The sequence below is a fragment of the Lolium perenne genome, chromosome 5 (assembly GCF_019359855.2).
Source record: "Lolium perenne isolate Kyuss_39 chromosome 5, Kyuss_2.0, whole genome shotgun sequence".
In the NCBI taxonomy this organism is placed as follows: Eukaryota; Viridiplantae; Streptophyta; class Magnoliopsida; order Poales; family Poaceae; genus Lolium; species Lolium perenne.
In genome coordinates, this window is record NC_067248.2 from 235,351,951 (window position 1) to 235,367,261 (window position 15,311).

The following is a 15,311-nucleotide window of genomic DNA, read 5'->3' on the forward strand; positions in this document are numbered from 1 at the left end:
TGGGGGTTGTGACATTACCTGCTTCAGCTTGTCAAAGGCGGCTTGCTGTTCAGTTCCCCATTGGAAGGCATTCTTCTTCAGTGCACTATGAAGTGGTTGACAGATTAGGGCATACTGTGGAATAAATCGCCTGTAGTAACCAGTTAGTCCTAGGAAGCCACGCAATTTCCTGACTGTCCTTGGAATTTCCCACCTTAGGATGTCTTGAATTTTTGCTGGGTCTGTAGCTACCCCATCACCAGAAATGATGTGTCCCAAATACTCAATTTGTGGCTGGGCAAACTGGCACTTGGAGAGCTTGGCTTTGAGTTGATTATTCCTCAAAACTTGCAACACCACCTGCAGGTGCTGAATGTGTTCCTCCTTGGACTTGCTGTAAACCAGAATATCATCGAAGAAAACCAGCACAAAGTCTCTCAGGTGAGGAGCAAAGAGTGTGTTCATTAGCTGCTGGAATGTTGCTGGTGCGTTGCACAATCCAAACGGCATGACGAGGTACTCATAGTGCCCCAGGTGGGTAGAGAAAGCAGTCTTTGCAATGTCTTCCTCGTGCATACGTATCTGGTGATACCCTGAGCGCAAGTCAAGCTTTGAGAAAAATCTAGCTCCATGGAGCTCATCCAAAAGATCTTCTATTACTGGTATGGGAAATTTATTCTTTATTGTCTGCTCATTCAATCCTCTGAAATCTGTGCACAGCCGCCATGATTTATCCTTCTTCTTTACTAGGAGTATGGGGGAAGAATAGGGGCTCTTACTGATTCGGATTTCCCTTTTTTGGATCATTTCTCTGATAATTTTCTCCACTATGTCCTTCTGACTGTGTGACATTCGGTAGGGTCGAATGTTTGGTGGCTTGGCGTCAGGTTTCAGAGGAATTTGGTGATCTATATCTCTGACAGGGGGTAGACCACTGGGAGCTGCAAATATATCTTGGAAGGACTGCAATAAAGCTTGTATATCATCAGCTAGTAAGGGGCTGGTTTGATCCGGTAACTCATTGTCAACTGCAGTGTAAAGCAGCAAGTATCCAGTAGCTCCCTGTGCTATTAATTTGCTGCACTGGTCAGAGGAGATGAGCAAGTTATCCATAGGGAATAAGTGGTCATACAGTGTCAGTAACTTCCCTGTTACCCCAATAGTCAGTTTTCTTTCCAGGAAGTCAAATGTGACAGGATTATGCTGCTTGAACCAGTTGACACCCAGTATTATGTCAGATCCTTGCAGCTCCAGTATTCTGAAATTAGTGACAAATTCATGACCCTGTATAGTGAATCTGCAATTGTGTGCTATGGCAGTTGAAGAAAGAATTCCACCTCCAGCCACTTTTACTGTTCTTTCAGTGGATGGAGTCATTCTGATCTTGTGCTTCTTGGCAAAGGATAGATCCATGAAGGTACTTGTACTCCCTGTATCTGCCAAAGCAATTGCCTGGGCCTTGTTGATGTGGAGGAGGAGGGATATAGTGGAATCACTAGGACACCCATTGTAAGCAGCTGAAGATATAGCCATGACTGCTTCATCTGCTGGTGCTGCCAGAGGAGCTGCTGCCTGTGGTAATTGTAACACAGGAGGTGCTACCTGCTGTGGAGCCAGTATTGGAGCTGCTGGGAGAGGCAACTGCTCAATTTCAGGTGGTAGTGGGTCACATAGCAGCATATCCAGGTGTTCTTCCTCCTCAGTGTATCCTTGAAATTCAATCATATTGATTGCTTGCTGCATTTGAGGGCACTTATGTCCCAAGAAAAATCTTCCATGACAATGCCAACACTCTCTTGGTGCTCTGTTTTGTGGAGGAGGTCTGTTCCTGTTGTCTCTTTGTGGAGGATAAGCTCTTGGGACAGGAACTACAGGTGCTGCTTTCTTCACATTTACTAGGTAAGCCTGTTCATACTTGCGAGCATACCAATAAGCTTTCAGCAGAGAATCTGGTTTTTGGCATTGAACCAGATGTTTGATACTGTCCTTTAGGCCACTGACAAATCTGTCTACAAAGAAGTCTTGGGGAAGATAGCTTCGCTCTCTCTTCATTTGAGTCATCCAGAGTTCATACTGGTCAATATAAGCATTCACAGTACTGGTTTGCTTGAGTAACTGCAGCTGATCCATTGGATCATTGGCAACATTGTCAGGAAATCGTTCAATCAGTACCTGACTCAATTCCTGCGATTGATAGAGTGCAGATCCACACCAGAACTGCTAATCCAGGTTTTCGCTTGTCCCCTGATATGGGCAAGTGCCCATTTAACTCTGCTTTCTGTTGGTATATCCACCAGGTCAAAGATGTCCTCACACTCAAGCAGCCAAGCTCTAGGTGATTCTCCATGGAATGTTGGTATTTCGACATGAGGTGTGCGCAATTGTATCTCAGTGTTATGGTGGTGGGAATAAGTGTGTTGCGGGACAGAAGTGGGTGGTGTGGGGAAACGGTTTTGTATGTTTGGCTGTGTTGGTGGTGTGGGATGGTGTTGGTTATGGAATTGTGGGTGGTGTGTGGTGTAGTTTGTGATCTGGTGGTTGTGTGGAGGGTGATAGTGGTGTGTAGGCTGGGTGTAAGGAGGCTCATTGATGGTGTGCTGAAGCTGGGTGGTCGAGGGGTTTTGGGGAAGTGTCTGTGCGTGGGAAGTGCTTGCTGATGGGTTTGGTGGCTGGTAGTACTGTGGCTGGGTGGAGGGATTGGTGCGCTGCACAAACGTTGTCTGCGCTGCCAGCCCCTCTGTTATCTGCGCACCGGGTTCGGACACGGACTTCTGTCGAACAGCTTCGGTGCGCGGTGGCACAGGTAGTTGTGCTGGTGTTAAGCGGCCCAAATTTGGTGGAAAAGGAGGAGGATTTTGTGGCGCAGGTGTGGCTTGTGGTGTCGGAACCTCGGGGATGGGTGAAAGCTGCGTGCTTGAGCGAGGGGGAGGAGTAACCAATTCACGTTGTTGGCCAGTATCAGTGTTGGTCGTACCTTCCGAGGGCGCAAGCCTGTCGATGCTGGACTGCATCCTCGCCATCATGCCGGCCATGTTCTCCATCTGGCTTGTGAGCATGGTAATGGCTGCAGATGACTCCGTCTGGTAGGTGCGCAGGCGTCGTCCGACGGAACGAGCATCGCGCTCCGCTCTCTGTTGCGCACGCAGCGCCGCCAGTTCAGCGTCTGTTGTCGATGCCGAGCCGATGATCGGTACACCGTCGCGGCTCCGGCCACGAGATGAGTTCCGGGACCGCGTCGAGGCCCTGGATCTGGTACGGTCCGACATCTGGGGTGGGGATCTGTGGGTGGGAGGGAGGGAAGAATTTCGCCGCCGGTGCGGGAGACGTGGGAGGGAGGGTGGGAGTCGCCGTGGTCAGAGAACCGGTGCTCTGATACCACCTTGTCAGGGCCCGATGGCCGCCGACGACGATGAGGTAGATAGGAGAGGGGCTCGTGCCCAGATACAGGAGAGGAAAACGAAATAACAGGGAATAAAATGTAGGGTTTTTGCATAGCGTGCCTCCCAACCTCCCGCTCCTACCCCTTTATACTGAGGAGTAGGACCACGCTGTTTAGATTATTACATTTAACAGGTTCAAAACGTGAGTAAGCCTGTGACTAAGACTAGAGCAACTGACGCCGTCGGATCCCTCACAGGCATTGCCAGCCAGAAGATGCACAGGGCCTGACAGATGCGCTCGTCTCGGCCGCGTTGGAGGAGCTGTGCGCCCGCCCCGCTCACGGCATCCCAGTGGCCGACCTCTGGCCCGCGCTCTCCGCCTCTCCGGCGCGTTCCGGGCGGCCGGCCTCCTGCCCGTCAAGCGCGTCCTCTTTGCCCGTCTCATCTCGCTCCCCGTCATCAACCTCCGCCCGGACTCGCCGGACAAGAACCAGGAGGAGGACGTGGAGGTCGCCGAGCGGCGCGGCGCTCGACTGGTCGCCACCCCGGATCTCAGGGACAACTTCCTCGGCCTCTACGACCACCGCTACTCCGCTTCCAGGCTAAGTGACAACCAGAGGAAGACGCTAGAACACATCGGAGCAACCAGGTGCGCTATGCACATCAGCACATGCTTGTTCCAAACATTACAATATTTGCCAGAGGACACCCTTGTGTTCCGGCCGAATCACACTGCCGAGCTTTGCCTAGTACCATTACAATTTCGTGGGACATTTGCTAGAACACACCGGGTCAACTAAAATGGAAAGTTTGACATCACGTGCTTAGGCGGTTTTGAACAAATTGTTTTTCCTGATCAAGTTCTGATTAGGTCCATGTTTTATTTCTTGATAAGTTCTTCGCTGAAATCTTTGAAGTTCCCAAAATCTCTGTCTACGTCTTTGAGTTCATCTCTATTTGGATGGCACACTTGTGTCCCATGATCACAAAATTCAGCGTACGCGCACACCCAAACTTCAATTCCGGTATAACTGTTGTCTTATCATATGAAAATTAATAGGGGCATGAACTAGAGACTACCACCGTCCTGAATTAGAGACTACTAACATCTTTTCACATGTACTGGACACGGATCGGTGAGAAAATTAGTCAGTTCGGGCACCCAGGCCACAGCGCCGTCCATGGCAACCTGCAGCGTCGTGGGCCAGCACCAGTGCCGGTGCTGTGGGCCCGGACTGCACAAGGGGCGGCGTGGCACCACCACGTGACCCTGCGGCCTGCCCGGTGGTCGCAGGATTTGGAGGCGAGGGAGGCAGGCTCGATGGACAGAGAGATGCCGTGGTGGGAGCGATGAAGGCAGGGCAGCTGGCGACCAGCGATAGGAGCACAGCACTAGGGTTTGTTGCTCTGCGGGGAATCGTCTCCTTCGTCGAAGCGGTGGGACTTGTATGAAGGAAAAATGTCTTAAAAAAGGACCTGCAAAACCGTGGGCACATTTTCCAAAGGGTAGGAAAGTGAAAACTTTCCCTTTTTGGCTATATGGTGTGTTCTAGCAAATGTGCCATGAAATTGTAATGGTATTTGGCAAATACACTTTCCACCAGTGTGTTTAGGCAAGGACTGTAAGGTGCCCTGTAGCAAATTTTTCCCAAGAATCAAGAGAATTGTATCATCTGCATATTGCAGGATAGCAACCCCATTCACCACCAAGTTTTCAGCCAAGCCTTTGATTAAGCCATTCCTTTGTGCAGTCACAATCATTTTGGACAAACTATTGGCAGCCATGTTGAACAGGAAAGAAGCAAAAGGATCCCCCTATCTAACACCTTTGAAGCTGCCAAAATATGGACTTATCATATCATTAATTTTCACACTGAGAGTCCCTTTTGTAACTGCTTCTTTGATCCAGACAATCCATTTTATGTTTACAACAATCTATCAGGAAATTCCAGTTCACTTTGTCATAGGCTTTTTTAAAGTCAATTTTCAACACAACCTCCTGCTTCTTTTTACATTTAGCTTCTCTCAGTATTTTTTACAGCAACATCACTCCATCAGTGATATATCTTCTCCTAATAAAAGCATTCTGATAAGGATGAATCAGTTTTCCAAGTTCTACCCTGACAGTCATTGCCTTGGTAAAAATTTTGAACAAGACTTGCAGCAGGCAAATTGGCAGTACTGTAGTTAATGCATCAATGATGGAACGTTTCAGGTGCATCTTTCTCCCCGAGCTCATAGACACAATTGCATCACTGACAGCTTAACTATAGTCTTCGAGCACGTGTTACTCCGACGGCAGAAGACACGACGATTTATGCGAACCAATCGTTCTCAATGAAAATAACAAATATAAACACATAAAAGTGCTTAAAAACATATCGTATACGTTCCTACAATTGGTTTACGGTCGGGTGAAACAAAAAGTTTTTGATGGACCTACAAATCACAAACAATTCTAAAAACAAGAACATGTGTAAGCAGAGAACCCGCCGCGCACAGTTTATTTAACTGCGTGCATTGTAGAGGAGCATGGTCCATCGTTTGACGGTTTCAGCCAAATGTGGAAACCTGTTTCGTACTAGTGTAGCTCACCGTCGCTTGGCCGGCCGTCGGCACCCCCACGGTGCCTAGCAGCTGGCATCGTCATGCCACCGCGCCAGCTTGCTACTGCTGGTCAAGAGCCGCCAGCCCGCTCAGGCTCATCTGGGCCGCGATCAAGTCCAGGATATCCTGGCCGTAGCCGCAGCGGAGCCTCCGTCGTGAGGTGGCCTTGCCTCCATCATCGCCGTCGAATCATGCTCGTTGGCGGGTTTCTGAAGCTCCTCGTCACTGAGTCGCCGCCGAGCTACGCGCCGCTGCCAGGGGAGTTGCCCGCCGTCGCCGCTCAGGCCTCGCCCCGTGAGATTTCTTGCGGCGGCGGGATAGAGAACTCAGTGCTTTCGTATCTTCCATCGTATCTTCTATGTACCTCCAGCACCTCGGCGTGACACACTTTCCGCCGCATCTTCCGTATGACGTAAGTCCAATCTATATCGCCGATCACCAGAAGCAGGTTCTTGTCACCGCCACTGAGAGTGACGGACTCCACCCCTGCTCGATTCATGCAACAATATGCATTATGCACTTTAAACCGCATATGTTTTAATACAAGGAGTGGAAATAAGGGGCACACACGATTAAGCAGTGGATTTTACCATTACATGAGGCAGCCACCTTTATAGCTTTGGAAGAGCTGACGGCTATCCTGATGATCATGTGTATCTGCAAAGGTTCAGAACAAAATCTAATAAACGGTAGGAAGCAAGATTAGCAATTCATGTGCATTGGCAATCGATGAGATAGGTTTTAGACCCGTAAGTTAACGATACAATGAGTAGTAGTCTTGTAAACGAGAAATATAGGTTTTAGGGCCAGGACAGCTTTGGAGGTCTGCACTATGAACAACACAAGGGGCTTTGGGCCATTGCTGATCACTGCTGAGGAGTTGAGGAGGACGATGGAGGCAAACGACTTAATCCTGGTGGGTGATGGTGCTGGTTTCCAGGTCCTAACCCGCCCCTGAGTTTGGATGTCAAGATGATAGCTTGTTGGGTGGGGTGTACTTCTATGCTAGTTTGGTGCCGTGCCTTTTAAATTTCTGCTGTGTTTCCCCTGTTTGGGGTTAAAACTATTAGATGGTGATGTTTTGTATTGTAAGATATACGTGGTAGATGTGTGGAGTTCTGTGAACTTGGTTGGCATTTTGGTTGGTTTCAATATATTTGGAACCGGGGCGAGGCTCTTTTTCTCTAAAAACGAGAAATATAAATATTCAGTTTTGCTATTTCTCAGTAAACTGAGATTTAGCTTAGAGCTCAGTTAACTATAGGGCCGTTAGATATTATGCTGACATTCGTGCGCTCGTACGTTTTTCTAACGTTGCAGCAAAAAGCGGAAGCTACGCGCAGGCGGGATTCGATCCCTAGACCGCCAGTAACCAACTGGACCAGGATTTATTCTTGCAAGGAATAGAGTCGAAATTCTTTTGGACTATATTTAAGTACGGTAACTACAAAGAGAGGCTGCACAGAGTTACATGTTGCAAGATATTAATCACTGATTTTTCGACTTACATATGGGAGTGAAAGTGCGATTTTCCACTAATTTAAGTGGGAGTGTAACTGCGAGTGTTTCCAGTTGGAAGTAAGGTTTTTAGGTTGCAGTTTTTTTGGGTTGTGACTGAGATATTTTTCCAGCTGTAACTTAGGTTGCAAGTAATTAAGAATTTTTTCCTAGTTGCAAGTCGGATTGTAACTGAGATTTTTTCCAGTTGCAAGTCTGGTTACAACTAAGGATTTTTTTAGTTGCAAGTCAGGTTGCAACTGAGAATTTTTTCAGTTGCAACTCGAGTTGAGATATTTTTTCAGTAGCAAGTGAAGTTACAAACTGATGTTTGTTTCCCAGTTGCAAGTTGGGTTGCAAATGAAAGTTTCTAGATCCAGTTGCAAGTGAAGTTGTAACTATGAATTCTAAGTACTGTATTAAGTGGATATATTCCAGTTGCAACGAGGGTTGCAACTATAATTTTCTATATCTAGTTGCAAGTGGGATTGCAACTAAGGCTTTCAGGTACAGATTGAGTTTTTTCTAGTTGAACATATGTTGCAACTAAAGAATTTTTTCGGTTTCTTATTTTGTGTTTTATTGTGACGGAGACACTCATGAGAGGGAAGAAAATAGAATAAGAAAATGGAGAAAAACGTACGTGCATGGTTGTACCGTGGAATAGTTTTTGAGTGGTGCTTTTTTAGCAAACAACATAGTGTACGAAATACATATGCGGTCCACGAAAGAAAAAAAGCCCAGCTAGTGCATCAAAAAGAGAACCGGGCTTGAGGTTGAAACGTACCGTAATCGATGGAAGGTTTAATCGCTGGAAATCCTACTGAGCGTTAACTAACTCTCAGTCTACTGAGCATTAGTCACACCCATAAATATTACATATTGCAAGTGATGATAGTAATACACTAATACTTAGATTCAAAATTAAATGTTAGATGGGGGTCAAAGAGACAGGATGCTCTCGCGACTCCTCGGCGACTCCACCACAAGCCCGACCCAAGGTCCTGTTCATGGCGGGATCTCCTCGATCCGCGTTCATGGCGGGCCAGGGGTGCGGTGTATGCCTCTCCACGCGTCGCGCGAGAGCCTGCCCTTGCCACTTGCCTTCCCCCAAACTCCACAGTCACTCACACCGAGCTCGCCGCCCTTAGCTAGGTTCCTACCGCAATCCAAGGCGAATCGAAGGCTGACGCTGGCGATCTGCACGGATGAGGAGGGAGCGGAGGCGGGGGAGCGGTCGTGGTGGTGGCGGTCTGGTGCGGGAGGCGAGGAAGGGGAGATGGGAGCTCGCGAAGGCGTTGCGAGTGAGGAAGCTGGATCGGCAATGGAGGGGTCGAGGTCGGCGCTCAGAGATCCAGCGGAGGACCGAGCTACTTCGCCTGGGAGCAGCGGCTTCAGCTTCTGCGTGGGCTCGTTTGGGCCAATCGCCATTGGTCCCGAGCTCGCCTACCTCGGAGCGGCAGCGGAGTTCGAGGGAACAGGTGGAGCCGGAGACCAAGTTCGTCTTCGGGGCGATAATGGCGCTCCAGGCGCCAGTTCAGGGGCGGAAGCCTGGTCCGAGAGCTGTGCAGGTGCAGGAGGTCTTCCAGCGAGATCTGGAGCTGCAGGACACCGCTCAGAGTCTGCGAGTGGAGGAGAATGGGAGGTCGGAACAGAGTACAGAGGCGAGCGACCATCCTTCGCTGTTCGATTTGGCGAGGGAGAAAGCTTTTGCGCTGCTTTCTCCGAGGTGGAACAGGAGGCCATTTCCGCTGGGGCTTGCTGTACCGGAGCTGAAGGCGGCGTTAGCTCTGATGATTCTGCGTCAACACAACCGGTTGCTGAATAGGTCGCCAGAGGTGGTAGAAAGTACAGAAACTTGATTGGAGCAGCTGCGCTTGGTTTTGGCGGGAGCGGAAAGGCGAAGGAGTTGATGGTGGGTTCCAGGAGCTCGTCCATGGCGTCGTGGACCAGGTCAAAAGGTGGTGGAAACCATGTGCCGGTCGTGGACATGGAGGATAAGGAGCTGGAAGCGCTTTTTGGACAGCTGTGGGATATTCCCAAGCATCTAGACAACCCTCCCACAAGGGTGGCTCCATATATAAGCCCACCACGCTCTAGGGTTCGGAGCTCCCCTCCTCCGCCGCCATTACCACCAGAGAGACCAAGTCTATGCTACCTGGGGGTTGAAGAGGTTGAAATCATTGATCTGGAGTCTGAGGTGGTGATCATGGCTGATCGAGGACGTGGAGAAAGAAACAGAGGAAGGGGATCTGGAGGGGGAAGAGGTGACAATTGGAATCGACAGCAATACAGCAATCAATTTCAGCAGGGTCCTCAGCAACAACAACAGCCCTTTCAGCAGAATCAAGGTCCATATCCTCAATTCCCTCCACAGTCTTATGGTTTTGTTCCTGGTGGTCTACCTCCTCCCTGGGCTTTTCAAGGTCCCTACCCCCAGTTCAATCCACAGCAGTTTGGTTTTCAGTCCAACCAATGGATTGCTCCAAGCAATGAAGAAAATCCACAGAGTTCTCAAGGTCATGTGGAAGAAAGTGTTGCTAAAGCTAAGAGTGGGATGGCAAAGCAGATGCAGAAGAAGAAGAATGGTGGAGGAGGTGAAGTCCAGGTGATTCTAAATCAGATGTCTTATGTAGACACTATCTGTCTTGGGTGTGGTGAGCCTGGACACTTCAAGCAATCTTGTGACAAGAAAGCCTTTTGCTTCATTTGCAAGGCTACTAACCATGGTGTGGAAGGTTGCCCTGTCATCAAAAGACCTCCTCAAGTGGCCAAATACATAGGAAGTGCAGCTAATGGCTTAGGTTTCTTCCATATTGAGATTCCTGAGGTAGTTGTAAATCCTGTGACCACTACAAAAAACTGTGGGCTGGTGCTGATAGAAGAGGGAAATATATCTAAAGCTGAGCTGGCTAAGGAGTTTGCAGGGATCTATAGGACAAACTGGCCATGGCAGATCAGAGAACTTACCCAATGGTCATACCTGGTGAAGTTCCCTCCTCATCTTCCAGTGGACCAGGTGATTGGGTATCCTAGGTTTGGACTGACAAAGCCTGGAGTGTGGGTCAAAGTTGAGGCTTGGGATGATGATCCAGACCCTGTGGCAGTGATGCAGGTGACATGGATGAAGATACATGGTCTGCAGCCTCCATGGTGTGAGTGGAATGTAATAGCTCAAGCTGTATCTGTATGTGGTATCCTTGAAGAAATAGACTGGATGAGTGTGTTCAAGGATTGTGCTGAGGTGGTAAGGGTGAAGATAAAGTGCAGGGATGCTACCAAGATTCCTGCTGGCAGGCTCTTCCATTTCCAAGGGAAATTCCATCAGCTACTGTTTGAGGCTGAGGGTGAACCTGCTACTGGGGTAGCAGATGATCCACCTGTTCCACCACCACCACCACCTTCTGATGGGAATGATGAACATGAAAATGAGGAGCAAAGCAGTGAAAGATAGGATGGGATGGATACAGATAGAGGCAGTGCTGCAGGGAATGCTTCTACAAATTCTGTGGTGCTGAACACTAATGCAGCTAGTTCTGGTTCTGTAGGAAGGAGGCTGGTTACTGATGGTGGAGAGGTGAAAGAGTATGTTAGTGGGGAAGAAGTGTATGATTTGCTGCTCAAGAATGGTGAGGTAGATGAGGAAGGAAGATTCATCTGGAGGAGTGGGCCTAGCAAGATTGATGAGGAGGTGAGTGAAGAAATCCAAAACTTCCTTTTGGAAGATCAGGAAGGCTTGGCTTGCAAGAATGGGATTGATCTGGGCAGTAGGGATGTGACTGAAGGCTTGGAGTTTACTCTTCCAGAGGATATTTTGCCTAGCTTTGAGAGGCCTGATACAGAAGGAGTGGTGGACACTGATCAACAAAAGAAGACAAGGAAGAAGAAAGCCTGGGGTCCTGTTCAGGCTACAAGACAGAGTTCCAGGGTGGATAGGTCTATGAATGTGATGAAGAAGGCTATTGAGTACAAGAAGAAGAATAACCTAGAAGAGCCAAACAAGAAGATGAAAGGTATAATGCATTCTAATGCTTTTCAGTCCTTAGATGTTGATTATCTTGAATCTCTAGCTAGAAATGTAGGTGTTGATATATCTGCTGTTAGTGGTAGTTGTGAAAAAGAAGGAGATCAGGCTGCTCAGTCTAGGTGTCCAGTGAGCAATGTGGTTCATAATAGGAATGTGGAAGTAGATATTGAGATCCCTAGGGAGAATAACACTCATGGATCTCCTTTAGCCTCCATTGATAAGGTAGATTTACAGATCCTAAATGGAATAGGTTGTAATGGATCTCCTCTAGCTTCTAGGGTGAAAAGATGTGTGACAACCCCTGTTACTTATAATAGGCAAGATGTAGATGATTATGAGAATGAAGGTGAAAAATGGATAGAGGTCATTAGGAAATCACGGGGCAAGCACCCTAGGAAGAGAGTGCAATGTTAATTTCATTTTTTAATATTAGAGGGATTACTGCTCCTGGTAGGAAGAAGTGTTTAGAGGACACTGTCATACCTTTGAAAGTTGATTACATTGGTTTTCAGGAAACAAAAAAAGAGAAATTCTCTAGATCCTTCTTGAAAAACCTTCTAGGAAATAGAAATTTTGAGTGGAATTTCAGTCCTACAGTTGGTTCAGCTGGTGGGATCTTAGTTGGTGTGAATAGTGATGTCTTTGAGATAATTTCTTGGGACATTAGAACTTTTTCTGTGAGCACAGTTGTGAGGGTTAAAAGTTCTGGTGTGGTGATTAGACTTACCACAGTGTATGGCTCTCCTTATGAAGAGGGTAAAGATGCTTTTATTTCAGAGTTGCATGAGTTGTGTTTGAGTTGGGATGGGCCTGCCATGATTGGAGGTGACTTCAATCTGGTCAGGTCACAGTGTGATAAAAGTAATGGGGTGATAGATTTTAAATGGGCTGATAAATTCAATGCTTGGATTGATTTGTGGGCCCTAGTGGAAATTGGTCTAGCTGGTAGATCCTTTACTTGGAGTAATAACCAAAGTAATAGAATTATGAGTAGAATTGATAGGATTTTTTGTACTACTGGTTTTGAGGCTTTGTTTCCTTTAGGAAATGCAAGAGCTTTACCTAGATTAGGTAGTGATCATACTCCCATTTTCTGGGATTCTGGGGAAAATATGGTTCCTAGGAAGAGTAGTTTTAAATTTGAGAAATGGTGGAGCACTAGAATAGATTTTAGAGAAGTGGTTATTAAAGCTTGGTCTACCCAGGTATTTAGTAATAACCCTCTGGATATTTGGCAATCTAAGGTTAGATGCTTTAGGAGTTCTGCTAAAGGGTGGAGTGCAAATATTGATGCAGAGATTAGGAAGAAAAAGAAAAACCTTATGGAGGAGTATGATAGACTAGATATTAAAGCTGAATCTCAAGAGCTGTCAGATGGGGAAGCTGAAAGATTTAATCTAATCCTTGAAGAGCTGAATTCTTTTTGGCTCATTGAGGAGATTAAAGCTAAGCAGCGTTCCAGAGATAAAGATATATGTGAAGGAGATAGGAATACTGCTTATTTTCATGCTTTAGCTAATCAAAGGAGAAGGAAGAAAATGATTACTGTGTTAGATGGGCCTGATGGTCCTGTCACTGAAACTAAAGATATGTTAGAGATAGCCAAGCACTATTATAAGGACTTATTTGGTGCTGAAGATAGACCTGACATTAGGCTGCTAGATAATTTTTTCCTTCCTGAAGAAAAAGTAACTATAGAGGAAAATAAGATGTTAGGGAGTCGTTTTACTTTAGAAGAGGTGAAAGAGGCTGTTTTTGGTTCTTATGCTGATGGTGCACCTGGACCTGATGGCTTATCTTTTTTCTTTTACAAGAAGTACTGGGATGTTATTGCACAAGATTTGATGAATTTATTTGATGCTTGGTTTGAAGATAAGTTGGATATCTTTAGGCTAAATTTTGCTATGATTACTTTGATTCCAAAGGAAAATGATGCTAGGACTATGAGGAAGTTTAGGCCTATAAGTCTCTTGAACTGTAGCTTTAAGATTTTCTGTAAAGTTTTAACAAATAGATTGGCTAAGATAATAGGGAGGTTAATCTCTTATAATCAATCTGCTTTTATCAAGGGCAGATATATTTTAGAGAGTGTGGTTACTGCACATGAAATTGTGCATGAGGTTCATAGGAGGAAGAAAGAGGGGTTTGTCTTTAAAATTGACTATGAAAAAGCTTATGACAGGGTTAATTTAGATTTCCTTTATGAGATCTTGCATCTTAGGGGTTTCAGTCCTTTCTGGATTAGGTTGATTAAACAGCTAACTTCTGGTGGATCAGTGGGTGTGAAAATTAATGAGGTTGAAAGTGATTTTTTCCTTACTGGTAAAGGCTTAAGACAAGGGGACCCCTGTCTCCTGGTCTTTTTAATTTTGTGGTAGATGTGTTCTCAAAAATGCTCCTCAAAGGGGGCAATGAGGGATTGGTTAGGGGTCTGTGTCCTGAATTTGTTCCTGGTGGAGTTGTTTGCTTGCAATATGCTGATGATACTTTACTTTTCTTAGAAAAAAGCAATAGGATTGCAACTAATTTGAAGTGGATCCTAACTTGTTTTGAACAAATATCTGGTATGCGTATTAATTATCATAAGAGTGAGTTGATTCCTATTAATGTGGAGGTAGAGGAATGTAATACTTTCTTGGAAACTTTTGGGTGTGTTTTGGGATCTTTCCCAATTAAGTACTTAGGAATTCCTTTGCATTATGACAAGTTAAAAAGGGAGGATTTACAACCTTTAATTGATTCTCTCTTGAGTAGATTAGCTGGTTGGAGGGGGAAGTTGTTGTCCTCTGGAGCCAAAAGGGAACTAGTTAGATCAGTATTAGCTAGTATTCCTATTTATTTGCTTTCTTTCTTTAAATTCCCTAAATGGGCTCTAAAATTGATTAACACCCAATTGGCTAATTGTATGTGGAATGATGAGGAAGGAAATAATAAGATTCATTTAGCAAATTGGCATTCTGTATGCATGAAAAAAGAGTTTGGTGGCATGGGTATCCCCAATCTGCAAGATTTAAACTTGTGCCTTCTAGGGTCTTGGATTAAAAGATACATACAAGGGGAAGGAACTTTGTGGAGAAAAATTATTGATAGTAAGTATAATACTAGAGGCCCAAACATCCTCTGCTGCCATGATGCCCATCCTTCTACCTTCTGGAAAGGGGTAATGGGAGCTGCAGAGACTGTTAGGTTTGGTTATAAGTGGAAAATAGGTAATGGTAGGAGTGTGAGGTTTTGGGAGGACATTTGGTTTGGCAATTCTAACCTAGCTACTCAGTTTTGGGATATTTACTTTGTGTGTAATCAGCAGACTAAAACTGTTAGGGATATTTGGGATGGTGCAAATTTGAGATGTGATTTTAGGAGAACTTTCTCGGATGACATGATGTCTCAATGGCAAGAAGTGTTAGCTATTGCTGAGACTATAGTTTTTAGTGAAGATGAGGATCAATTGATCCGGTCCTATGAAACTAATGGGGTTTATTCTTCAAAGTCTATGTATGCTATAATTAATTTTAGAGGTGTGACTCCAATTTACTTACCTGCTGTTTGGGATCTAAAAATCCCTCCAAGAATCCAGATTTTCTTGTGGTTGTTGTCACAAAATAAAATCATGACTAGGGATAACCTGAGGAGGAGAGGCATTCCAAAACCTATGGAATGCTCTTTCTGTAAAGAGTTTGAAAGTGTTCATCATCTCTTTTTTGACTGTCTTGTGGCAAAACAAAAATGGGGTCTGGTTGAGGAGGTATTTAGATATAGAGTAGAGAAATACTTGGACATAGCTAGTAGGTGGCTTTGTAATAAAAAATTCCTGCAATTTA

The 15,311-nt window shown here is 45.9% G+C and overlaps 1 protein-coding gene across 2 annotated transcripts in view; it reads left to right on the forward strand.

Annotated features, from left to right (window-relative positions):
• LOC127302306 (uncharacterized) overlaps nt 1-15,311 on the forward strand; it is a 122,744-nt gene that overhangs the window by 2,275 nt on the left and 105,158 nt on the right. Inside the window, exon 2 of one of the 2 annotated variants that reach the window (XM_071820354.1) lies at nt 3,651-3,719. In XM_071820354.1, the coding sequence (XP_071676455.1) occupies nt 3,651-3,719 (69 nt within the window). Of the gene's footprint in view, nt 1-3,650; nt 3,720-3,742; nt 4,009-15,311 lie in introns of those variants that run through there. The other variant, XM_071820356.1, reaches the window with a different exon arrangement.